A 27,864-nucleotide genomic window follows, 5' to 3' on the forward strand; every position below is an offset into this window, starting at 1 on the left:
TGGAACGTAATTCACCTCCAGACAAATGGCTGATGCAAAAGGAGTTCGGCAATGCAGATACTTTTATAAGAGAATGACTCCCTCTCACACAATAACCAAATTGATTTTTCATCAGTTGAATATTCCCGACACGGTCAATTTTTGTGGGTAAAAGAATGCTACAATTTGATCCAATTTCAAAAAAAGAATGACAGCTGAAGTTATAAGACAGGCTGAAAAGTCGTGGATTTTGTATGCTGAAATGGTCCTCCCAAATGATGTTATGCAGAGATTTCGACGTCTTGGTCCCGAACTAACAAAGGATAAACTTATTACAGTAGGACAGAGGGTGAGTAAATGGATTAAGGAAAACTGGAATCAGTCAACATTCACACTTTCCCCCACCAATCATGCATTTACAGGGTACGTAGTGAAAGACAAACAAGTTAATGGCACAGGGGTTTCAGCAGTCTCGTTTAAAGTCAACATTTCGCAAATTCTATGGTCGTTATAACGATGTAGTTCGTCAATACAACCTCGCATTGGGTCAAATGCTGTCTGACGTGTTTCATACCGATTGTTAAGCCGTTCTTGGCACACTGATTTTGACTGCAGATAACTCTGTTTACCTGATCAAGATATAGGGCTCACTGTGGGTGTGACCTGTCAACAGGGGATGCTTACTCCTCCTAAGCACCTGATCCCACCTCTGGTGTGTCCAGGGGTCCGTATTTGCCCAACTATCTGTTTTGTATTACTTATGGGAGTTGTGAGATTGATTGTTGTTCGTTATCTTCACCTTGCGTTAAATAGTTTATCTCTTCCGAGCCTAAACCTTACAATGTTAAATAGTTTATATATTCCTAGCTTAAACAATACAACGTTAAAAAGTTTATCTGTTCCTGGTTTAACGATCTAGTTTGCCAATACAACCTATCATTGGGTCAAATGCTGCTGACGTGTTTCACACCAATTATCAGACCATTCGCGGCACTTTGATTTTGACTACGGATAACTCCGTTTACCTGATCAAGATATAGGGCTCACGGTCGGTGTGACCGGTCGACATGGGATGCTTACTCCTCCTTGGCACCTGATTCCACTTTTGGTGTGTCCAGGGGCCCAACTATCCATTTTGTATTCCTTATAGGATTTATGAGATTGATCACTGTTCGTTATCTTCACCTTTATAGGAGTTAGGAGATTGATCACTGTTCGTTATCTTCACCTTTATAGGAGTTAGGAGATTGATCACTGTTCGTTATCTTCACCTTTATAGGAGTTAGGAGATTGATCACTGTTCGTTATCTTCACCTTTATAGGAGTTAGGAGATTGATCACTGTTCGTTATCTTCACCTTTATAGGAGTTAGGAGATTGATCACTGTTCGTTATCTTCACCTTTATAGGAGTTAGGAGATTGATCACTGTTCGTTATCTTCACCTTTATAGGAGTTAGGAGATTGATCACTGTTCGTTATCTTCACCTTTATAGGAGTTAGGAGATTGATCACTGTTCGTTATCTTCACCTTTATAGGAGTTAGGAGATTGATAATTGTTCGTTATTTTCACCTTTATAGGAGTTATGAGATTGATCACTGTTCGTTATCTTCACCTTTATAGAAGATCATGCAGTGATTAATGTCACTTTACCGAAAGTGAAGAAATAAATATTAGCAGAACCAAGTCCAGGTGTGTAACATGTAGTAGGAAATACAAAATTACACAAAGTCAGCAGATGGATCCAGAGCCAAATATAAGATTCAAACCAGCCCCTCTCTTCTATATGTGTGCCGTCTATTAGTTTGGACCTCTAGTAATCAAGGACTCCGTTAAAAAACGGGCCCATGGAAAAGGTTATGGTGTTTTGTTCAGTTGCTTAGTATCAAGAGCAGGGTACCTTGATGTAGCAGAAGGATATGACATGGACAGTTTCATTATCGTACTACGACGTTTTGTTTCCATTAGAGGATATCCTAGAAAAATTATTTCTGATGCGGGAACTCAGCTGATTGCTGCTGGGAAAGAATTGCAGAAAATTGTACATGAAAGGCGAAGATAACGTACAGTGATCAATCTCATAACTCATATAAGCAATACAGAATAAAGAGTTCGGCAAACACGGACCCCTGGATATACCAGAGGTGGGAACAGGTTGGACTAAGAAGAATTTTGGGAAAACTAAAGGCATGGATTTGGAGACAAAGTCAGCGGAGTTTCCCTGGGAAAATGGTTGCAGCGAATCCCTCATTCTTTCAACAAAACTTTCTCTCGAGACTGCCAATGCATCTGCGATTATGACATTTCCAGAGTTACAGACTGTTCTTTATGAAGTTTCTAATCTACTAAATGAACGTCCCATTGGACCTAAGAATTGCGACCCCACGAAAGGTACATATCTTTGTTCTAACGATCAATTGTTGGTAGGACAAGAACCAGAGTTCCTGTAGGAGAAGAGTGATTGCAAAGACCCAAGAATAAGATGGAAATTTGTTCAACGTGTGGTGGATACTTTTTGGAGAAGATGGACACGAGATTTCTTTCATATCCATATCATAAGAGAGAAATGGCATCATGAAAAGAGAAACATTCAAAATGGCAACGTTGTACTTGTTCAAGATTCAAATAATGGGCGTGGTCAATAGAAACTGGCACAACCCCCGGAAGTGATGGAAAAGTTCGTGATGTGAAACTGAGGTACAAAAATCTGAATAGTAGATATTTATACCCCCTTCAAAGAAGGGGGGGGGGGCATATTGCTTTGCACCTGCCGGTCGGTCGGTCGGTAGACCACATGCTGTCCGCTCAATATCTTGAAAACCATTCACTTGATTGTAATGATGTCATATGTGAGTTGGTTATGAATAGAAGAGGACCCATATTGTTTTTCAGGTAACATCATCAAAGGTCAAGGGTCAATCTACTCTGGATTTAGGAAGATTCTGTCCGCTCAATATCTTGAGAACCCTTTGCTTGACAGACATTAAACTTGGAACACTGATACATTGTGAGGAATAGGTGAGGAAGATTGATTTTAAGGTTACATGATTAAAGGTCAAGGGTCAAACTGAACATAGGAATTTACTGTCCACTTAATATCTTGAGAACGTTTTACTTGACAGACATCAAACTTGTTACACTGGTACATTTACAGAAGATGACCCAATTGATTTTAAGATCACATAATCAAAGGTCAAGGGTCAAACTGGACATAGGAATATACTGTCCACTCAATATCTTGAGAACCCTGTGCTTAACAGGCATCAAACTTGGTACACTGGTATCTCTTCAAGAAAAGATGACCTCTTATGATTTTGAGGTCACATGGTCAAGGGTCGAACTCGACATAGGAATATACTGCCAGCTCAATATCTTGAGAACCCTTTGCTTGACAGGCATCAAACATATTACACTAGTACATCTTTTAAAAGGAGTAGATAACCCCTACTGATTTTCAGGTCATAATGTCAAAGGTCAAGGGTTAAACTGGACATAGTAATATATTGTTTCCTATATCATTTAAGAATTATTTGCTTGATTGACACCAAACTAGGTACACTTGTACAGTATAAGGAATAGTCATGGTCAATCCACTCTGGACTTATGAAGATATTGTCTGCTCAATATTTTCAATTGGTGATACTATCAATTAAATTATGTGTGTGAATAACTCTTTTGAATTTTGCACCGGGGGGGGGGGGGGGGGGGGGGGGGCTAACTGTGTTTTACTAACATCTCTTGTCGTTTTTGTAATGAATGTTCATTTTAAAAAAAAATTCACACATTGTCATGAATATATGAATCGAATCCCCTGTTGTGGCCCCACCCTTCCCCCAGGGCTATGAATTGAATACTTTAAAACTAAGTCGGTCTATATACGAGGTTTATTTTCGGTTATGGAAATAACCGAGTACATTATGTAGTTACGATTGATTCGGTTCACAGAATTTTCAGTGGACGTATATAAAGATTATCTCTACTCTTTTGCTGATTTTGTCTTTTTACTTTCACGTACGTGATACCTTTAGAGTTTTGCTTCGCGAAGGTATCATCTTTCAAATTATTAGGCCTTACCATATCGCCTTTTCCACATTAGTTTCCCGTGGGGATCCGGGTTAGAAAAGGTCCTCAGTAACCCCTTGCTTGTCGTAAGAGGCGACTAAATGGGGCTATCCTTCGGACGAGACCGCAAAAACCGAGGTCCATTGTCACAGCAGGTGTGGCACGATAAAAATCCCTCCCTGCTCAATGGCCATAAAAGCCGAGCATAGGCCTAAATTTTGTAACACATCACTGGCAGTGGTGACGTCTCCATATGAGTGAAATATTCTCGAGAGGGACGTTAAAAAGAATATTCAATCAATCAATCCATATTAGTTAAGTCGTCCTTTCGGTTGATATGTCCTGTCCTGTTGTCTAACAGCGGACAACTTGGGGAGGCGAGAAAGCTGGCGATGCCTTAAAAAAGGTTTTTCAGAAGAAAAAAATTAGGCAGGGGTTCCACGGTACATGAAAGTTTTATTCAGAGATTTGACGCCTCTGGTATATCCAGGGATCCGTATTTGTCCAACTCTCTATTTTGTATTGCTTATAAGAGTTATGAGATTGATCACTTGTTATCTCCGCCTTTCATGATTATATTATACTAAAGAAAGTAAACATGCTCTAGAACAATTTACGTCATATAGGTTTTATAACCTTTACTTTTGAGTACGAGTACGATTAAGAACGGAGTTTGAGTATGAAAATTTGCTCAAAAAAGTTTTATAACCTCTAGGGCAGACAGACGCGTCCATTTTCAAAAGAATAAAAAAAAATTCATTGATTTTTCTGAAATCCATGACCTACTTCCATTAAAAAATTTCTGACTATGTATCATCAAACGTTTAGGGAATGTAATAATTTTATAAGTTTTGTATCTACATGTACACATACAGGTTTAATATTAGATGACATTTTATTTTGCAGACAGAGGTCACTGCGTCATCTGAAACCCTACATTCAGAATTCAGTAAGGTTGCCTGAAATAATAAAGCCACACCTTTATCTGATTCAGCTTTATTTCAATTTTTGATTGGTTTAATACAATTCTCTGAAAATCAAGAAAGAGAAGAAAAAAATGATATGAAATATTTAAAAAAAAAAAAGCAATTCATTTATCACAGTTCATAAGCATTCCGGCTAATCCATCAAGTATTGGTTTTGGGTTGTCTCACTTCCCCTGCAGTTCCTTTTCCCGTTTGATGATTTCCTCTACACCTCGCCTCATTTCCTGGATAGCCTCGATTTCACTAAGACCTAATCGGCGCTTGTTGGAAATATCATAAACACCTCCAACACTTTCAGTGTGTTCTCCATGAATACCTGGAAATTTGAAGAAGAAAAAAGTGGTCAATTTCATGAATTACATAATGACAATTCTGTATTGATAACCATTGTGTCTGTATTGATAACCATTGTTCCTGTATTGATAACCATTGTGCCTGTATTAATAACCATTCTGTCTGTCTTGATAACCATTGTGTCTGTATTGATAACCATTGTTCCTGTATTGATAACCATTGTGTCTGTATTGATAACCATTGTGTCTGTATTGATAACCATTGTTCCTGTATTGATAACCATTGTGTCTGTATTGATAACCATTGTTCCTGTATTGATAACCATTGTGTCTGTATTGATAACCATTGTTCCTGTATTGATAACCATTGTACCTGTATTGATAACCATTGTGTCTGTATTGATAACCATTGTTCCTGTATTGATAACCATTGTGCCTGTATTGATAACCATTCTGCCTGTCTTGATAACCATTATGTCTGTATTGATAACCATTGTGTCTGTATTGATAACCATTGTGCCTGTATTGATAACCATTGTGCCTGTATTAATAACCATTCTGCCTGTATTGATAACCATTGTGTCTTTATTGATAACCATTGTACCTGTATTGATAACCATTGTGTCTGGTATTGATAACCATTGTACCTGTATTGATAACCATTGTGCCTGTATTGATAATCATTGTGTCTGTATTGATAACCATTGTACCTGTATTGATAACCATTGTGTCTGTATTGATAACCATTGTACCTGTAACCATTGTGTCTGTATTGATAACCATTGTACCTGTATTGATAACCATTGTGTCTGTATTGATAACCATTGTGTCTGTATCAATAACCATTGTGCCTGATATTGATAACCATTGTGCTTTGTATTGATAACCTTTTCTTCATGAATACGCTGCAGGTGTGTTACGAATATTGATAATTATAGTTAATTAATTTAATGGCTGGAAATTCAATTTTCTTCAACCAGACGCTCGGCTATCTCCATAAATATTGTAAAGACTAACAATAATATATAAATATTGCATGTATTTGAGGGTAACATTGAAAATTTTCATCCCGAGAAAACCATTGTCAACCGAGGCGTAGCCGAGGTTGACAATGGTTTCTTGAGGGATGAAAATTTCAATGTTACCCTCAAATACATGCAATATTTGTTTTATTATACTGAATGTTATGTAAACTGGAAAGCAGAAAAACTTACGTCTGTTGACATTTGATCAATCACTGTCGTGCGATATTTCGTATTTCGATGCGGGTACTCACGTTTATTACAAACCCTCAAACGACGTCGTCTAGCAATCTACGGCGAACCGTACGCGCATAAATTTGGCGCATGTGATAATTTTTTATAATATCACCCATTGTCAAGTACTGTTACCCGTTGCTAGATACTATCACCCTGGGTCGCGTGTTTTCTGTTCTCAGAGGGTAACAATATGTTTTTTCAAATGCTTCTCGACCAATCAGGTTCGAGTATTTTACATGAAAGTATAATAATATATAAATATTGCTTGTAGTTAAGGGTAACATTAAAATTTTCACCTCGAGAAAACCATTGTTGACCGAAGCGTATTGACAATGGTTTTTCGAAGGTGAAAATTTTAATGTTACCCTCAACTACATGCAATATTTGTTTTATTATACTGAATGTTATGTAAACGGGAAAGCAGAAAAACTTACGTCTGTTGACATTTGATCAACCACTTCATTCAACATTTCGTATATATATCGATGTTATTACAAACGCTCAAATGAAGTCGTCTAACAATCTACGGCGAACCGTACGCGCATAAATTTGACGCATGTCATATTTTTTTTTATAATATCACCCGTTGTCAAGTACTGTTACCCGTTGCTAGATATTATCACCCTGGGGTGCGTGCTTTCTGTTCTCAAAGGGTAACAATATGTTTTTTCAAATGCTTCTCGACCAATCAGATTCGAGTATTTTACATGAAAGTTATCACTAGGGAGCGCTGATTTAGTGTTGGTTTGTTTTTAATGGCATCATATTTTTTAAGGATTCGTGTGTGATTCATTGTAAAGAAGTCAGGGACAAAAGGAATTTTAGTAATGTTTAAAGGGAGTTATATTTCGGTTGAATCAACGGTGTCGCAAACTAGCTGCTCCAGGAACAACTTGACAACGAGTCCAATAATTTACTGCGGAGCTACATGATTAGCTCTCACTCGGATCACCTCGGACGATTCCATCTAACCTCGGATGTATGGTGTTTTTCACCATAGTATGTATACAGTGACGTACAACAACATGTTTAACGTTATTGATTAGCTGGAACTACTGACAGCTCCCTCGAAATACAGTCCTTTCCATCAAACAACACTTTCAATGTTTGTAACTGTTTGTCTTTGAGAACCATGTTTTTTTCTCTCTCGAAACGGAGGACAGTTTTCTAAGGCCAACTCGATAAATTCATTTTTAAAAAACCATTTTGATTACTACATGTATACTTTCTAAAAGCGGCAGGGTTGTTTTTTTTTTTCGGGAGAGTAAATACACGACCGCATTACATATGTTAGGCGTAGCGACATATCAATTTACATCATACATCTGAGGTTAGATGTAGGGTACCGGAATCTGCCGAAGTTTGCCTAATGGGTTAACTCTCAAACATACGTTTCTCTAGCAGAATTTAATCCCCTGAATTCAATATATATGCATCTCTAGAAAGCTAGTCAGACATAAACAATTAACGGAATATGATTCTGCTTTATGTCAATGAACCCTAGGTACTGGGTTAATATAATCAAACTGAAAGCTCAAAGATACCTCTTGGTTGCAGATTAAGTTTTTCACAAAACTCCTTGAAGTCCGGTTGGGTGGATAGTTTCGGGATTTTGATGTGGACACTGGCACGACAGGTGGTGCCTAGGTTGGTGGGGCAAAAGGTGAGGTACCCCAGTTTGTCATGGTGAGCAAAGGTGAGCTTCTTCTCCATTTCCTTGATGGCCTGAAGTTAACGTAAAAAGGTTAGATAAGAAACAGTGTGTGTAGACATCATTAGTCATCGTTGGGTCCCATTTGCTCAAGATGATTATTCTACAATTGAATAATTTCGAGCTTTCTGATTGGCTGAGATCCACATGTCTTCGAAATGAAAGTAATTATCTTTGAATTTTCCAACATCGGACTAATTTCAAAACAAAAAGATTGGGTCTTTCATTGAAAACTCGCATTACTAATATTTTTTAAATAGATCTTGCACTTTAGCTTTAAGCAAGAATGGCCGACCAGGTATCTTTTTCATAATCTCTAGAAGTCGGTTTCCATGTTTTAAATTATTCAATCATGTCACAAAATAAATTAACATTTTCTCGGTCATTTCAATTCTTAAGCTACCTAGGATGTACAATATATACTGAGCACAGTAGTCGCCAAGATAGTGTTGATAATTGAATAGTATATATGTTGTTATATTATCTATCCCTATTTATTGATCAAGATAATGGGTTAGAAATTGAAGGAGATTCTGTTTTGATTTAATGATTACGACCTACTTCTGAACACAGACAACAATATATCAATGCTATACATTTTTCTCTATTTGTGTATGACATAAAAAAAACACACATCTTTTACCATCAGACAATGACAGGCAGTAACATCCTCCCACATACCCTAACATCCTGATACAGTGTGTGTGTGATGATGTAACATCCTGATACAGTGTGTGTGATGATGTAACATCCTGATACAGTGTGTGTGTGATGATGTAACATCCTGATACAGTGTGTGTGTGATGATGTAACATCCTGATACAGTGTGTGTGTGATGATGTAACATCCTGATACAGTGTGTGTGTGATGATGTAACATCCTGATACAGTGTGTGTGTGATGATGTAACATGTTGATACAGTGTGTGTGTGATGATGTAACATGTTGATAAAGTGTGTGTGTGTGTCTGTGTGTGTGTGTTTGTGTGTGTGTGTAGTTTGTATAAATTGTTTAGTTACTGTGATGAGCCTTTTGTAGACAGCTGCCAAGTCCCCTCCTTTCTGCATAGAAATAAGACGGAGATGGTCCTCTTCGTTCACCCAGCACAGAAATGTTTTGTTGGTGTTGAAGAAGATCCCCCTGCCAATGGGCCAGTCATCGTATCCTCCAGCATCTTGCAGGAACCTTTTGTACACGTGTTAAAATACGAGTTAATGTAGAAGATTATAAAATGTACTGCTAAGATACATCTGGAACTAAATGTACGTATGTTTGGAGGCTGGAAGCACATGCAGTCGACGCTTTAAATGTATATAATAGTATATAAAAAAATTTTTTAAAAAGCTGTCTTCCTGTAAACGTGACATTCAGGGTCCTAAACCTCACAGTATGCAAGTTATGGTCCGGAAACAATATGTGCATGTATCCATATTTTAAATTTTAAGACAAGACCTTGAAAATTGTGTGAAATTTTAGAAATTGACATTACTCGTAATACGTCTTTTTAAACTCTCAAATTTGATATCGTGAATTTTTTCGTATATCAAGTGCAAAAACGTCATTATTTATTTCCATTACTTGTATTAAACTATTTTTCTTTATCTGTATTATTAGAAGACATGATTATGTATGTATTTCATGCAATGATTTCTGTTGCTTATGTTGTGTTGCCATAACAAACAAATCAAGTTTAACTGAATAAATTTTAAGTGCAAAAAGGTCAAGTTTAGAACACTGTAGCTCAATAACAAGCATTGCTACCCCTGTTTCCCAATTCTCCTTCAACGTAGAAATTAAAAAAACTACCAAAAAATTGACATTACTCCAAATGTCAGGTGCAAACCAGGTTTGACAGTTCTAGGGCTTACAGTGTGAGATATATAACCCTAACACGGAAAAGCTAACAGACGGATGGACGGACGAAAAGTCTACACCATAATACAGCTCGTAATGAGACGGTCGTATTATATTTGCATGAATCTTAAAAGTAACGTGGAGGAGCCAAATCTACCTACTGAATATTACCCACTTACCCTGTCCCTAAAACCCCAGAGGTCATATTTCTTTTTACCTGTCATCGTTCTTAAACATGAAGTGGTCATCGATGAGTTGTTGGTTTTCCTCCGGGGTCATGGTTTCTAAGGAGTAGTACTTTCCCTTCAGCTCGCCGTCCAAGGAATTCAGAGCCTCAACAGACACTTTTTCCATCTCCTTTCGTTGCTATAAAACATCAGGAACTGGTTTATTTCTTAACCCACACAAATCATGTGAATTGGAATTTTTAGTGGAGCTGTTGTTCACAGATTTTGAACATGACTATGATATCAAATTATCGATAAAAGAAATACAAATCATGCCTATTTTTAATTTCAACAAGCAATGTGAAAGTATATACCCTAACCGTTAGGCTAACGATTCTCAACTCATCAAAAACTGTATTACAAAATCAGACATGCCAACTCTGTTTGGGGCTATACAACTTTGACGATAAACCTTACACCAAAGAAAATTCAAGTGGACGAAAAATGAAGGGTATGTGAAGCAATATTTGAAATTGGAAACCTTCAAATTTAAGCATCAACAACCTTTTTTTTTTTTTTTTTTTTTTTTTTTTTTTTGTATTATTATTATTTGTTTTTTTGGCTAACCAATTGAGTTACTCAGCTACGCTATCAAATTCAAAAGAAATAGGTGGATATTGCTGATCTTTATATTTTCATCCATGTTTGATATTATGGAAGACGCCCATTATGATGACGTAGTTTTATAAATAGATCATACAAGGAAAAAAATGAGACTTAGAAGAAAAGTAAGTTCATCCCGGAGCCAGATCTATTCTTAGAAACTACAATTGATCATCACATATCGTCACCTATTATATACAATTTAATCATTTATAGAAGTCGGAATCGCCGGTACTCAGCTCACCTCTGCATTGACGACCGGTGGAAATCCAAAGCTGGCGTGGCTTCGCCCGACTCTAACACGGGTGGACACAATGTACTCCCCACTAGGGTCAAGGTCACCGAACCCTAAGTTGTCAAGATCGCCAAAGTCCGGCTGTGGGTGCTTGATCTCAGGGACCTTGTGGTAGTCTTTGATGACTGGGTGAAGAACATCCTCGAACACATCGTAACCCTCCGGGTCACAGGCATATATACCACAGCCACTGTCCAGATTCTTACAACCTAAAAATAGAAGTCACAATAACCACTGTCCGAATTCTTACAACCTAAAAATAGAAGTCATAACCAAATGTATATATTATAATCAATGTCCAAATTCTTACAACCTAAATATAGGAGTAACAATAATCACTGTCCGAATTCTTACAACCTAAAAATAGAAGTCATAACCAAATGTATATATTATAATCAATGTCCAAATTCTTACAACCTAAATATAGGAGTAACAATAATCACTGTCCGAATTCTTACAACCTAAAAATAGAAGTCGCAATAATCACTGTCCGAATTCTTACAACCTAAAAATAGAAGTCACAATAATCACTGTCCGAATTCTTACAACCTAAAAATAGAAGTCGCAATAATCACTGTCCGAATTCTTACAACCTAAATATAGAAGTCACAATAATCATTGTCCGAATTCTTACAACCTAAATATAGGAGTAACAATAGTGACTGTCCGAATTCTTACAACCTAAAAATAGAAGTCGCAATAATCATTGTCCAAATTCTTACAGCCTAAAAATGGAAGTCACAACCAAAGGTATATATTATAATCAATGTCCAAATTCTTATAGCATTTTTGAAAATGCATGAGGGTATGAACTGCTTGCTTCCTGAGGCACGTTAGTACATCGTAAGAAACATACTGGGGTAGGCGTTGCGGTACGTACCCTCATGTATTTTCAAAAATAAAATTTATTTTCTATATAAGATTGACATAGATTCACTTTAATTCAAAATTACAGGCAATTGCATCGCTTGGGGTTGAACTTCCTATCAAAGAGTAGTTCGACCCCAAGCGATGCCTGGGTTTAAAATAGACGACACTGTAATTTGATAAATGTTTACGCATGTTATTCACAACTGCAGTGCATTCATGGGGAAATGACTATCAAACAATTTGTACTTTGCCTTCGATATCTGCTCACTTGTGACGATAGCCATTTCGTCATGAATGCGATGCAGATGAGAACAATGTCCGCGGGCACTGTGTAAAACGGACAAAATAGACAACACGAAAGAGATTTACCTCTACTTACGTTCACTGAGAGAGTTGTGAGTTTTCAAAGTATCACATTGGTAATAATTTTCCCATCAAAATGAACTTAATTGTAGTTCCATATACTTAAAGAACTTTTTTTTTCCATGCGCGAATTTTCTCATTCCCCCTGTTTCTTTTCTCTTATTTTCTTTCGTTGAGGGTTGTGTTGTTGTTGGGTGGGTGGGGGGGGGGGGGGTGTGTTGTTGGTGGGGTTGGGGTTGACTCTTTATCAGGAAATTTATTATTTACAAAAGAACTGTTTGATGATCATGTTTGTAGCTGAGCCTTCTTCCTGTGAAAATTGTTTGCGTGTAATTTATTTTAATAAATGCCGTGTAGGGTGTTTTCCGGTGTCGGCAGACGAGACAGGTAACATAGAACATTTGTCTATGTTTTTACATGTCAATAACCTTTAAATCTGTTTTATCCTTGAAATATGTCGTCCTTAAATGTTGTAAATTCATTAAAATGGTTGATATATTTTTCCAAATAAAAACGTCTAGACATTAATATAGATCTATCCTAAACTTTGTGTAAAATATGTAGTATTTTGTCTAATGATATATAAAAAAAATCTAGACACCCCCCCCCCTTATTTAAGGGTTTATTTTGAGGCAATACTTTGTGCTCTTATGAATTTTTAAAACTTACAAATTCAATGAAAGATGAAGATATGATGAATTTTCCCGTATTTTCAGTGCAAAGAGGTCATTATTCATATTAAACATTAGGATGTATTAATGATGCATTGTTTGTTAAAATATGTTGCTTATGTTGTGTTGATACCAACAGACAAAACTATACAATATAGATTATGCAATAAATCGGAAGCAAGTTTTAAGTGCAGAAAGGTCAAGTCTAACAAACTTCCCAAAAATATTCCAATGCTACAAAACATGGGTGCTAACCTCTTTAATGCTCGTCAAACTGCCCCAAACCTCAGTGGCATTCTAAACTCTCACATGTTAAATGATGCGCGTCTTTAGAATAATGCATTGACACTTTGCAACAGTCGTCTTTATTGTGATATTATAACACGTAGATCTATGCCTAAAAAATGTATAATTAAAACTGACAATATTTCTAGACTGTTAAGCTGGGATTTAAATCATTTAATTTCTAAGACCCCAATGCATGTGAATTTTAACATATATATATATTTTACGTGCAAAAAGGTCATCATTTACTCCTAATCTACTGCATTAGAATTTTCACATTGTGACATTAATAGATACGGGTTGTATAGTTAAATTAAAGCTATTTCCCTATATATTTCACATGAAACTATTTTCTTTTTTCTAAAACTAAACTATGAAAGAAGTCAATATTTCAAAATCACGAAAGCCGTTGTATTCACTATTCAGAATCACAGCATACAATGACCTATATATAGATCTATATCATTTAACAATTCTAGGAAAAGGTAAAAGTAAAATAAAAAGAAAACAAATACCTGGCAACTTACTTTTTCACGCTCTGTTATAGGGCCTACATACCTGATTTAATGCAATGGATCAGAGTTCCACCGAACTTTGTTTTTTTATCCTTGAGCTGTTCGTAGATTTCAGGGGTCAGATGCTTCTTCAACAGAGATTTGCAATCGGTTGCATCTTTTAGATTTTTCCACAATTCATCAAGAGACATCTTGGAAATTTTAAGAATGTGAAACAAAACCGAAGTTCACGGTAAGCAAAACAACAAACAAGTGACGGTTGTTGACGTGTGTTATCTAGATACACAATCGTGACGTTGTCATAACGTCATAATAAGGTCGGGTCATCCACGCTACGTTACCCCGGATTAACACTCAAATCACAATCTCTCACCAGAGGGCGCATTACGCTGCGCTACAACACCTCTCACTCAAAGTCAATAAAAGCGTGCAATCGATGTCGCCGGCACTTTATTAGAAAATAAGCTATATCAAATCATATATTTTGTGTGCTATACATTCATGGACCCATAGCCTCCCTAGGCATGGTATACTTTTTATTTCCCCTTTACTTATAAACTTGGTAGGAAGCGTAGATACCCTAATTTTGTAACATACGTGACTGTCGCCGACTCAATTTTTAAAATTGAACAAGCAAATATAAAAATCTGAGAGCGTGTTTTTTAATTTTCTTTGCGTTAATATCATTTGTATTTCCTAAATTTTCATTCAATAAAAGTTTAACACCTTTTGCGTATTATCTTTATGTTTTTGATCTATTTTGGTGCTAAAATATTCAAAAACTGTGGGAAAATATTCATCAAGCGATATTTGGATGTGGCATTGAGAAGAAGTCGTCATTATTCTCAAAATTTTGCATTCTGATTTTAGAAATGTAACATACGATACAATAAACTTTTTATGAAAACGTATTTGCAGAGCAAATGTTACCCCTTTTATGAAAATCTCGTAGTGTACAGAGAATGAAAATATAAGCATTTCTTTTGCAGAAGTCATAGGTTGGTCTGAAATTTGACAAACGTGTCAAGATGTAACATTCGTGATGTAACATTCGTTACCGAGAAATTAATTAAAGAGAATGATAGACAATTTCCGGCGTATGTTTGCTCTCTGTCTGCATGATGTGGTATACGACATGAAAGTCTACTATGAACATTTGAGTTTGAAAGTCAATACGTGTTAAACTTTGAGAATTAGGATTAATTTTCTCTTACGGTAAGTACTGTTACAACAACTGCAATGTTTAATATACAATATTGATTAAGCAGATGGAATGTTTTGGTCTGAATTTGTTCTTCTGATATCAAAGAATGTATATCGTATTCCAAATATCTCGAAATTCCTCTGGTGTAAGAATTACACTGAGCAGAATGCTGGTAACATACGTTACTCAAAGTAACGTATGCTACTTAATGAAATGCTTGATTAGACATCAAATATTGAACTACATATTGACAAAATATCATCTTTAATGATATGTTTGTTGAATATCAACTATGTTATGAGGAAACAAATGTGTTATTGTTCCCGTATTCACTAGCATATACAGATATCCTCTGCAAGAAATACAGGCCATGTTTTTCTCTGCTACTGTCTTATTTATGATACATGTAACTATGCAACTCTACATTTATCAATTTGCTAGAATTCAGCATCTTTTCATAATATATCTTAGAAATGAAGGGACTAATCTCTGATGATTGTTCTATGCAATCTTATAGAGAAATCATTCAAAAATATTTTATCTGAGTGTAACGTATGTTACCAGGAATTCCGTTACGTAATATTATTCTACTTGTTTTTAATTTTTTATTCATTTTTTCAGAAATGGCGCTTGTGAGAGCAGAAGTACAGAATAACTACCATGAAAAAAAATGTATTAAAACATAAGAACAACCATGAAAAATGTTTTACAAATAATATTATATGCTCCCCTTGTGGCAATACTGAAAAGGTAGAATGTCTGTATAGACAGTGAAAATAAAGGTTTAACTACCGGTCAAAGGCTACCATAATGATACATGTAAGTTTTGTCTCTCAAAATACTTATAAGCAACTGGTCATTTGGGTAATTTTGTATGACCTTTGACCTTGTGACTTGGAATCCAATGGGGGTCATCTATTCATAAGGAGCACCAGTGTTTCAAGTTTGATGTCTATCAAGGAAAGATTTCTCAACGGACAATAGCGTATGTCCAGAGTAGTTTAACCGTTGTCCTTTTGACCTCAAAATTAATAAGGGACATCTACATGTATGTCTTAAGGTTCACGTTAAATATTCATTCATAACACCGCGTGGTGGATTATACTGACAGTTTCTATGGAAAGGTATTCCAAAAACATAAGATTCGGTATACATTTAATCAAAATGTTGGGAAATTAAACATTTTCTTTATATTATTATTGTAAACAGATTGTTAGAAATGCGTAAATATGATTCTTTCCATTTTTTGAATAGAAATGATGTGTTTATAGTAATGAAAGGAAAAATAAGAAACATACGTTACTTTCATTGTTTATTATAACAAAGAGCAATCCAGGTTTCAAAATATGTGTCTGTTATTTCTATAAGAATCAGGGGCATTTATATAGCGAAACATCAATCTTTTACTTTTGTTTTAATCGCATATTTATTGCAAATTAACAAATTCAGAAGAAAAGACACATTTGGTAATTTTTTTTGCTTGTCTACGTTATATTTCTATTAAAACTGGTATTTCCATTGACTTAAAGGACATGTCCCACGTTCGTGAATTATTTAGAAACTGAAGTAACTTTTATCACAATACATATAAAAAATGATCTCCCAGTATTTAAAGCAAGATTTCAGGTTTAATTTAACATTTCAATCGACTCAAATCGACATCTCTACTAATGAGATAGCGGGTCACGTGATACCGTGACGTCATATGCGACAATCGCATCTCTCGCAGATCAGCTTTTTGTGAAGAAACCTGTTATTATTTAACTTCGTTTGATACCAGTGTGGTACGGGTAGATATTTTTTTTTACATCAATGACGAATTTGTTTTATTAGATATTATTCCTTTACATTAAAACTGTTCAACAAGAAAACGACGAATGGAATTTATTGATATAGCCTACTGCATACCGTGCATACTGACATGCATGTACACGCATCTACATTACGTTAACATTTTGTTTATTTGCATTATTTATAATTTACAGTCATTCAATTGATTACTAATGTTCTTCATTTATATATTTTTTTTAAAAATATGCCTTGATGTGAATATTTTACTTATAATCCACGCGTAGCTATCGAACGATGTAAACATGTCGAAATCAAAATAAAACACAATTGCTGAAAATAATACGTAAATTAGGTAGGGCTTTTTACATGTCTTATCAAATATATGATATATATATATATATATTTTAAATCATGAACGTAGCCGGGGGTCTTTTTTAAAAAAAATTGAATTACGAGAAAATAGCAGTTGTGGACAGGTCAATGCTATCAAAACTCTCGAACACAGGGCTTCCTCAAAATCTAAAGAATACCTGTAGGTACTGGCTGTTCTCGTTATCAAAACCGTGGTCTACAGCTACCTGAGAAAGATGTTTTGATAACAATCACGGCTAATGATGACCGGCAGTCTTTAGATCTCGAGGAAAGCCCCTGTATACCTGAGTTTTGATAGCATTGACTTCGGATACCACATGGATTATAAATTACACAATCAGAAATCAAACAATAGCAAAAAAGCACAAATAAGTTATTGAGAACTGTTGCAGTAGTAAAAAAAAAAGGAAGAAGAGATATTTGTATTTATAATTTATCACGGCTTTATATTTATAAAGGGAGCGAGTTATTGAGATATTTCTATTTATAATTTATCATGGCTTTATATTTATATATATATAGAGAGAGAGAGATAGTTATTGAGCTATTTATAATTTATCACGGTTTTATATTTATAAAGAGAGAGAGAGAGAGAGAAATGTGTAAAACTGTAGCAATAATAAAGATAGATGAAATAATATGGCAATAGTGTTGCATCTTATGACAATAATTACTCATTTAGTCAATGATTGAGAGTAAGGGAGAGAGAGAAGGGGGGGGGGGGTTAGACTATCTATGTGTCAGCTACTGTTTGGGATACCATCATTACACAAACACTACGTCCACAGAAACCCTACAGACGGCCCATATTGAGGGGTATCTTGATCATGTTGTACATGTACACAATTCTACTTGGATTTATTCATTCTCTCGAAGCATGGATATTTTACCTACTACACCCACGACACTGCGAACTCCCAGGACACCAGGAAGTGCCCGGAAACACCGGGTAATATTATATTTTAGGAAATTATTTATATACGATAGATAACAGTTTAATTAGAAGTTTTAAAAAGCACAGGTTTTTGAAATGGGCTAAACCTGTTAGCTGCAATACATAAATATGACCAAGTTTGAAGGTTTCGGGAAATAGAAATGCGGTATGCATGTAGGTAGAATTTTTTTGTTGTTGCACAAATCGAGACACTAAGCATAATTTTTGATAACCTGAGAAGTTTCCTGTGCAGTGTATATCATAAAAATATACACAACAGCCGATCTGTAGGCCAGGTAAATTCCAGGTAAATCATTATTACAAACAAAATTACCGTTTCCTGTGTTTTTATTATGTGTGGTATGGAATAGACCATTACAACTATTATTATAGATAAAATTACCGATTCTTGTGTTTTCTCATCGCTCAGATTACAAACAACATCGGGCATGCATTGAAAGCTGGCCGTTTTCACAAAATCGCCTGTTATTTAGAATCATCAACACGCAGTTTGAACTTGACACGAGCGATTTGAAAACAAACATTGTAATATTGAAAAATATTTTTATCTATGACAATAAAAATCCCAGCACATTTAAATAGTATCGATAGAAAACCACAATTATCCCGTAACTCAGGGACTTTGAACAAACGAAGAGGTACATGTACATCTAGGCCTGGCATGCTTTAAGTAGAATCTTTGCCCCTGCAAAGCCAGTCGCCTTCTAGTTCTCAGGATCTCGGTCTAGCTGAAGTTTTGAAAAGTGTTCTGAACACAACCGTCTAATATCTGTAGCATCAAACTTGTGTGTGATCCATGCCATCCTCCGAGCTGCATCCTTTGAGGAACTAAAATGATTAAATCGGCACCCTTTCTTCTGAATATTGGTGCAACCGTATGCCGCACAATACACCATAGTCCATTAATTGATGGGTAAATACACAGATAATGCTGTTAAAGCGGTTTTATAGATAAAATAATAGGATTATCACCTAAATCACCACCGGCTTACTACGTGCTTTCTCATTCCAATTGTCGCATATGACGTCACAGTAATATGGCGCGTAAATCTCCGATCGAAATATGCATATTGCTGTATTTGAATTTCAACTCGCAATATCTCTGTTTATTATATACTTTCAATTTCATCTCTTCTTTTTTCTTTAAAAGTTTGCGGGCATATATCACACGATATATGCCCGGAAACATTCCGGCCCGCAAACATTACGTCACAATCAAATTTCTACGCCGTTAATTTTAAAATTTTTCGTGTTTTTCATCTTTTACTCAGTTAAACCGATAAAGTTATTGTTAAAAATAAAATTATTGTTAGTTTCTAAATGAAATTGAAAGTATATAATAAAAAGGTTATAGACTTTGTATGGGAAATATGACGACCTCGTTTTTTGTCGCGAACGGACCTCGCAAGCTCGGTCCGTCTACGCGCCAAAAAACTCGGTCGTCATATTTTCCCATACAAAGTCTATAACCTATAAAAATATGCTCACAACAATTTTTATTGTATTTAGTATCCTTTTCAACTATAGTATAAAGAATATTTTTCATAAAATTATGCAAGTTTTAAAATTACGGGACAAGTCCTTTAAGTGATGTCGTTATGATTTTGCAACATCAATCGTAAAGAATAACTGATGATGACATCGTTTTGGCATAATATTTTCATGGATGTACTGTTGTGTAAGTGTTGAAACATACGTTACATAATTATAGCGCTACTTCATTTATATACAAAAAAGCTATCGTTCTATATCTATTGCTAGTCTTTTGTTTTCATGTTTCATACATATTGAACTGTTCGAGAATATTTGTTAATCAATTTTATTTTCTGCCATTTCAAAGATATTGAAAGTGATATCTAGTCGTTTATTTTGCGCTCTTAAAATCTTATTGCTGACTTTTACAGCAGATAATTTCTTGTTGTGTTGATTAAATATTTTCTTTGAAAACCTGTATTTATTGTCTTTCGCAAATTAGAAAAATATATGCTCAGTCAATTCCAATACAAGTTATGGAATAATACATGGAAAATTAATGTTTATCTTACATATTATCATGTCAAGGACTCAGTAACGAAGGTTACATGTGAGAAAAATCTCGAAAAATATACCATACTTTGACCTACTTTAAAAAAAAAAATCTTTCATACTTAACTTGAAACAATTTGAGGTGAGTGTTCAACAGATATTTACCATTAATAAACGCATGTTACCATATATATTTTGAATGGTCGATAAACTATGATTTTGAAACCCTCAATTGCACGCTTTTATTGACTTTGGGTGCTCTGTCAACGTCTAAATGTCAAGATTCTTGGCAAAACTTACCTATACCTATAGCATCATGGATAATAATTTTATAAGTTTAAGTTTTATGCTTTAAATCTTAAAGTAGGTTCACAAAAACAACGAATTCCATGATTATACTAGTATTATTGAATGAATGAATATTTATATAAACCTTCTAATTCGCTCAGGTGTCTCATATTTACCATCTTCTGATTTTAAAAAATTCAGAGAAGTGTTTGATTTGCTCAGATATTATCATTACAGTTCGATATGCTAAGTTAGTTTTAGTACATTTTGATAACTTTTTAGACGTTGACAGAGGTATTAGTGGAGCGTAGCGGGAACGATAACTCTGGGTAGAGATTGCTCAAATCAGTGCACAGCGACCTGCGATCGAAAATGAGACTTAAAAAATGAAAACTCATGAGCATGAAAAAATGATATGTAAACCATGCTATAAGGAAAATGCGTCCACATTTGGGGAATAACGCTAATTCAATAATTTTGCACATATTATTCTAAAACTTGATGAACATATTGAAAATGACATGTGTTTTAGTTATTGACATGTTTACCGATAAATAAATGCAATTCAAAAAATATTTACTGTTTCCAATGAATTTCATAAAAATCTACATCGGGGTATATGACTTTAGTGGGGTATGTAATGAAAATTAATATGGAAACCCTTAACTGTTTTGCCTTTTTTCATTACTCTGAATGTTAATTTATTGATTCCAAACAAAAAAATGCTACCTAAACCCCAAAAATCCAGGACTAAGGACCCACCTTAATGTAACGGACGCCAAAGTGTGATGGTCACGCCAAAGTGAAGCTTGCGTAGCGCGTCCTCTGGTGAGAGAATGGGTCCGATGGTGCGGAGTTCAGTAACGTTTGTGATGTCACGTTATTGTGACGTCATTCTTAACGTCTGCAAAATAAAACCGAAGAAATGCAACATGGACGACAGTAACGGCAAGGTTTACACTGTTGAGGATAGTGGGAACGGCAAAGTACATTTGTTGTGGAACTATCTATACTTCGCCCAAACATTCTTTAATTCATGATCATTTATTACTTGTGACGTACACGTAATAAAATCCTGGGGATATGCTATAATGCAAAACATTCTATACGATTTCGCATTGGAAAATTTGGTCTTTAATAACAGGACAACTAGGTGGTAATGAAATAAGTTGAACTTCTTAATTTTTATGCATGGATTTTGCACTGATAGTTTAGTGAAACAACACACGGTTGGTGCAGTCTGTACCAAAAATGTGTCGTTTACAAATCAATGGATTTCGGCGTGTCACACCCGTCGCACTTTGGCGTGTCAGACCATCGCACTTTGGAGTCTTATGTATATATTTCAGTACTGTATTACATGCATGTATTTATCGCTTTTTAACATTCATAAATAAGGAATCAATGCGCGCATCAATTCTTTTAAAGAGAGCATGCAAAATGAGATCATTAATTAATTCATGTTGTTCTAGAGCTCTAAAAGAATTATTGTGCGCATCGATTGAATTAATTACATCATCAATTCGATTAATTCAAAGAGAGCACTAATTCAATTATTGCGCATATGCATTGCTCTCTTGTAGCGCATGTCAGTGATATCGTTTTTATTTTGTGCCACCCTGAGGAATTTTCTGTGTGCACTGCGGAGGCATACTTCCTTGTTTTTGATAATGTAAGAAAGGGCTTTTCTGTACATAACCAATGAAAATTCAATGATTTATTTACACCATCAACACCCTATTGGAACTCATCGTCCTTTTACGCCAGTATCTATAGTGTTACTAAAGGGCGAGGGGATTCGATTGCTTCAACACCTTCCAAATGGACGTCTAATATGATAAACACCCACCGTGATTACAAGATTGTAGGGTTTCATGATAAAACACCAAGGAGAGGAATGATTAACGTTGATCGATCCTCATGTGATGCCATAGGTTTCTGCAAAAATCTTTATTAGATTAAACTTTTCACATGATAGAAAGATATGTTTCAAAAGATTTATTCACTGCATAAAATAAAATATCTGGTAAACTATACTGAAAAAGTTAATATTTCCCATGGGTAATCAATTATTTATAATAAAAAAAATTGTCAAGGGCAATAACTCTTATGCTGGTATTCCTTCTACTGCATGTTTATTGTACAACGATTTCTCTAATGGCCACAATTAATCTATACATGTTTATGAATTAGCAGGGTTTTTTTTTTTTTTAAACTGTTGGCATTTAAAATTAGTCATTTCGACAACAAGTTTTTGTCTATCTTTATTATTCTGTATAACGAGTATATGTGTGATTTTCTGATGGTGATATATACTTCTGTTTTTTTGTATATATGACATCTATTTATTGAAATCTAGCTATACTGAGTGGAAAGTAATACAGTTTTTCCACTTTCAACTATTAGTATTATTAAGTCACATGAGGATGGAGCTACCTTAAATGAACGCTCCATGAAATATGCACATTTCTAGTTCATTACTAACCAGCTTTGTTAGGAGTGACGTAGACCTTCCCTAACAGTCGTGTACAATATATTGTAGTAATTGTCACGTACTTCACTGTAGTAATTGTCGGGCCCTTCACTGTAGAAATTGTCGGGTACTTCACTGTAGTAATTGTCGGGTACTTCACTGTAGTAATTGTCGGGTACTTCACAGTAGTAATTGTCGGGTACTTCACTGTAGTAATTGTCGGGTCCTTCACAGTAGTAATTGTCGGGTACTTCACTGTAGTAATTGTCGAGTCCTTCACTGTAGTAATTGTCGGGTACTTCACTGTAGTAATTGTCGGGTACTTCACTGTAGTAATTGTCGGGTCTTTCATTGTAGAAATTGTCGGGTCTTTCACATTAGTAATTGTCGGGTACTTCATGCACTGTAGTAATATTGTCGGATCCTTCACTGTAGTAATTGTCGGGTACTTCACTGTAGTAATTGTCGGGTACTTCACAGTAGTAATTGTCGGGCCCTTCACTGTAGTAATTGTCGGGTACTTCACAGTAGTAATTGTCGGGTACTTCACTGTAGTAATTGTCGAGTCCTTCACTGTAGTAATTGTCGGGTACTTCACAGTAGTAATTGTCGGGTACTTCACTGTAGTAATTGTCGGGCCCTTCACTGTAGTAATTGTCGGGTACTTCACTGTAGTAATTGTCGGGTCCTTCACAGTAGTAATTGTCGGGTACTTCACTGTAGTAATTGTCGGGTACTTCACTGTAGTAATTGTCGGGTACTTCACTGTAGTAATTGTCGGGTCCTTCACAGTAGTAATTGTCGGGTACTTCACTGTAGTAATTGTCGGGTCCTTCACAGTAGTAATTGTCGGGTACTTCACTGTAGTAATTGTCGGGTCCTTCACAGTAGTAATTGTCGGGTCCTTCACAGTAGTAATTGTCGGGTCCTTCACTGTAGTATTTGTCGGGTACTTCACTGTAGAAATTGTCGGGTACTTCACTGTAGTAATTGTCGGGTACTTCACAGTAGTAATTGTCGGGTACTTCACTGTAGTAATTGTCGGGTCCTTCACTGTAGTAATTGTCGGCTCCTTCATTTGTCTGGAGAAGTCACTATTGTCGGTGAATGGCTGCAAAATTTAGGCCTATATATGATCGGCGCGTACGGCCTTTGAAAAGGGAAGGATCTTTATCGTACCACACCTGCTGTGACACGGGACCTAGCTCCGTTTAATTTTTCGTTCTCATCCGAAGGACTGCCCTGTTTAATCGCCTTTTACGACAAGCAAGGGGTACTGAGGACCTATTCTAACACGGATCCCCAGTGGAGCATATAATGTACAAAAAAATATTTTTGAAATCGGAAACTTTCAGATTTAATCTATTTAGTCAAAAAATGTAGTTTCCGTAGAAAATCGGGAATGAATTGAAAAATTTAAATCTGCTGGATTCGAACCCACGATCTACTGATCAGCCGTCGACACGTTAACCTACTGAACTACCCAATTATCCAACGTTAACCTACTGAGCTACCCAATTATCCAACGTTAACCTACTGAACTACCCAATTCAATTTAAAAGGAATGTACAATAATCTTCAATAATATTTTTAAGAGGAAGTCAGCCATTATGACGATGTTGCATATACGATGTAGTTGATCAAAGAAATTACAGATTGACTTATCTTTCTTATCAAATGAACATCAATTAGACCTTATAACACAGCGTAATGCCGCTCCAAAACAATGCCATCAGCATGTGCAAGTAACATCTTCAGGAGGAAAAAGATTATTCAAATTTCATACATTAACATAAATGACCTAGAACTCAAATGCCTTGACCAATGAGTCTTTGCAAGATTTGCTTATAGGAGTTCTGAGATTGATCACTGTTCGTTATCTTCACCTTTATAGGAGTTCTGAGATTGATCACTGTTCGTTATCTTCACCTTTATAGGAGTTATGAGATTGATTACTGATCGTTATCTTCACCTTTATAGGAGTTATGAGATTGATTACTGATCGTTATCTTCACCTTTATAGGAGTTATGAGACTGATCACTGTTCATTATTTTCACCTCTATAGGAGTTATGAGATTGACCACTGTTCGTTATCTTTACCTTTATAGGAGATATGAGATTGATCACTGTTCGTTATCTTCACCTTTCAATTAGCAATTAGTAAAGTTTGACCAAATTCTATACAACAGAAAACAAGAGACCCATGCACATCATCATTGCTGTCTGAATAAGACAAAGGTCATTGATCATGGCATGCTATGAAGATCTTGCCATAAGAAATATATACACAGAATATGAAACCTCTATCTTGAATAGTTCAGGAGATATGATGAGGTAAGATTTTAATTAAGAGTAGGTGAAACTTCTAGGTCAAGGTCACAAGGTCAAGCTTCACAAAATAGTGAAGTCTTGCATAAAGAACCTACAAACAAAATATCAAAGTCCTACCTTAAATAGTTCAGGAGATATTGAATAAGTCAGAGATTTTTTTTTAAAAAGTAGGTCAAGCTCCAGGGCCAAAATATCAAACACCATTGCGTACAAGGTCTTACTATAAAGAATCTATATTCAAAATGTGAATGCCCCACGTAAATAAGTTCCGAAGGTATTTAATAGGTTAATTTTTCTTAAAAGTAGACCAAACTTCGAGTTCAAGGTCACATGGTCAAAGATCATGATATGAAATTAAAGCCTTTGCCATAAGAAATACATATACACGATATAAAAGATCTACCTTAAATAGTTCAAAACATCTTCGGTGATCAGGTCTTCCAACATGCTGTTGGAAATGCCATGGGCACGAATTGTGCTCTTTTGTTAGCTGACCTGTATTAATATTCTTATGATCCAGATTTGTTTGAAAAGCTTCTACACGAGAAAAAAATCTCTTGCTTTGGTTATCGATAACGTTTTATCTATTAACAATATTCATAGTCATTTATAATATGTCGATTCGATATATCCCGATGAACTTAAAATAAGACACCACAGCTACATTCCTCCACATCTGCTTGGTACTTAAGATATATTTTATTGAAAATAGATATTAACGGCAAACGGAGAACTCAACCTTATGACTGACAAACGGAATGATTTCAGCTTCTCCATCGTGAACTTCCCATATTTATACAGCAATATCCCATTATCACCTGCATATGGTGTTTATATCTCTCAACGGATTTGATACGCAAGAGTTTGTTCTGCGTATGATCAGTTTTCAAATAGAGGCAGGCTACTGACAAACAGGAACAGTTTCGTTTAAAGTCAGCATTTTGCAAATTTTGGGTCGTTATGATCTAGTTTGCCAATACAACCCATCATCGAGTCAAATGCTGTCTGACTTGTTTCAAACCGATTGTAAGGGCATTCTTAACACACTGGTTTTGACTACAGATTAATCCGTTTCCCTCATCAACATAGGGCTCACAGCAGGTGTGACTGACCGACAGGGGATGCTTACTCCCCCTAGCCACCTGATCCCACCTCTGATATATCCAGGGATCCGTGTTTGCCAAACTCTCTATTTTGAATTCCTTATAGGAGTTGAGATTGATCACTGTTCATTATCTTCACCTTTCATTGAATAGGTTAGATCTTTCTCAAAAATAGGTCAACGTCACACATTTCATATACATGTGTGTAAAGTTTATCCATAAAATTTGTATATATACAAAATATGACAGCCCTAGCTTTCAAGAAATAATTTAAAAGAGTTTTCCTATACATCAACATTTAACACTTCGATCCCCCATTGTGGCCACACCCTACCCCCTGAATTGCACAAACTTGGATCTACTCTGTCGGGAAGCATTCATGTAAATTTGAACTTTTCTGGTCAAGTGGTATTTGAAGTGATTTTCCCTATAAATTCAAATGTAAAACTTTGATCCCCTATTGTGAACCCACCCTACCCTTTGGGGCCATGATATGAACAAATTTGAATCTGCTCAATGTTAAGAAGCATTCAAATAAATTTTAAGTTTTCTGGCCCAGTCAGTGACTCTCAAGATTTCTTAATGTCCCAACCCTATTTTTGCATTTTCGTGATTATCTCCCCTTTGAAAGGAACATGGGCCCTTTATTTGTTCAAACTTGAATCCCCTTCACCAAGTTTGATTGAAATTGGCCCAATGGTTCTGGAGATGTTAAAAGTTTACAGATAACGGACGAAAGGCGATTGGAATAGTAAGCTATAAACTCAACCAAGTCGTCCGTTTTTGCTTCGGTGTAAAGTAAATACAAGAGGCCCACAGGCCTTATCGGTCACCCGAGTACTAATGAAAAAGTATCACTACTCCCAAGGGCTATGGAATCTAGAAAAAAATTCCTGTTCTGAATATCTAAGCTAAATTCTAATGTTCAGCAACAGTATAAAGCAAGATGTGTTTTTAAAACTTCACTGCTTTCAAAAGTGCGTATACTGATAAAAGGCTTTACATAATATGATAGGTATATTAACCTTAAAACATCAGAAGATACGACTAATTTGGACCCATATCCCAGAGTCAAAACCCTGGGTGATGAATTGTAAAATTCACAATTTTTTTTTGTACATGTACATCCTTTTCTGCTATTCCTAAGTATGCATTTTAAAATTTTTACACAGCATCAGCAAACTTACACATAAATACTATATACCAAGTTTGGCCCCACCCCTACCCCGGGGATCATGAAAGGACTACCTGCTCTTTCTAAATATCCATTTAGTTTCAATTCAGTATCAATAGCACTATAAAGAAGATGTTATATATATATATATATATGTTTTATACATAAACACTAT

General features: G+C 35.6%; 1 protein-coding gene across 1 annotated transcript in view; it reads right to left on the bottom strand.

The window, feature by feature from the left end:
* Positions 1-5,021: 5,021 nt before the first annotated feature.
* Positions 5,022-27,864, bottom strand: part of LOC125677116 (taurocyamine kinase-like) — a 33,380-nt gene continuing 10,537 nt past the window's right edge. The window contains exons 7-13 of the mRNA XM_048915093.2: positions 15,542-15,554; positions 14,016-14,163; positions 11,218-11,477; positions 10,361-10,509; positions 9,309-9,474; positions 8,124-8,304; positions 5,022-5,343 (exon numbers count right to left, since the gene is read on the bottom strand). Coding sequence (XP_048771050.2) covers positions 5,192-5,343; positions 8,124-8,304; positions 9,309-9,474; positions 10,361-10,509; positions 11,218-11,477; positions 14,016-14,163; positions 15,542-15,554 — 1,069 coding nt within the window. The 3' untranslated portion in view covers positions 5,022-5,191. The remainder of the gene's footprint in view (positions 5,344-8,123; positions 8,305-9,308; positions 9,475-10,360; positions 10,510-11,217; positions 11,478-14,015; positions 14,164-15,541; positions 15,555-27,864) is intronic.

The sequence above is a fragment of the Ostrea edulis genome, chromosome 3 (assembly GCF_947568905.1).
Source record: "Ostrea edulis chromosome 3, xbOstEdul1.1, whole genome shotgun sequence".
Classification (NCBI taxonomy): Eukaryota; Metazoa; Mollusca; class Bivalvia; order Ostreida; family Ostreidae; genus Ostrea; species Ostrea edulis.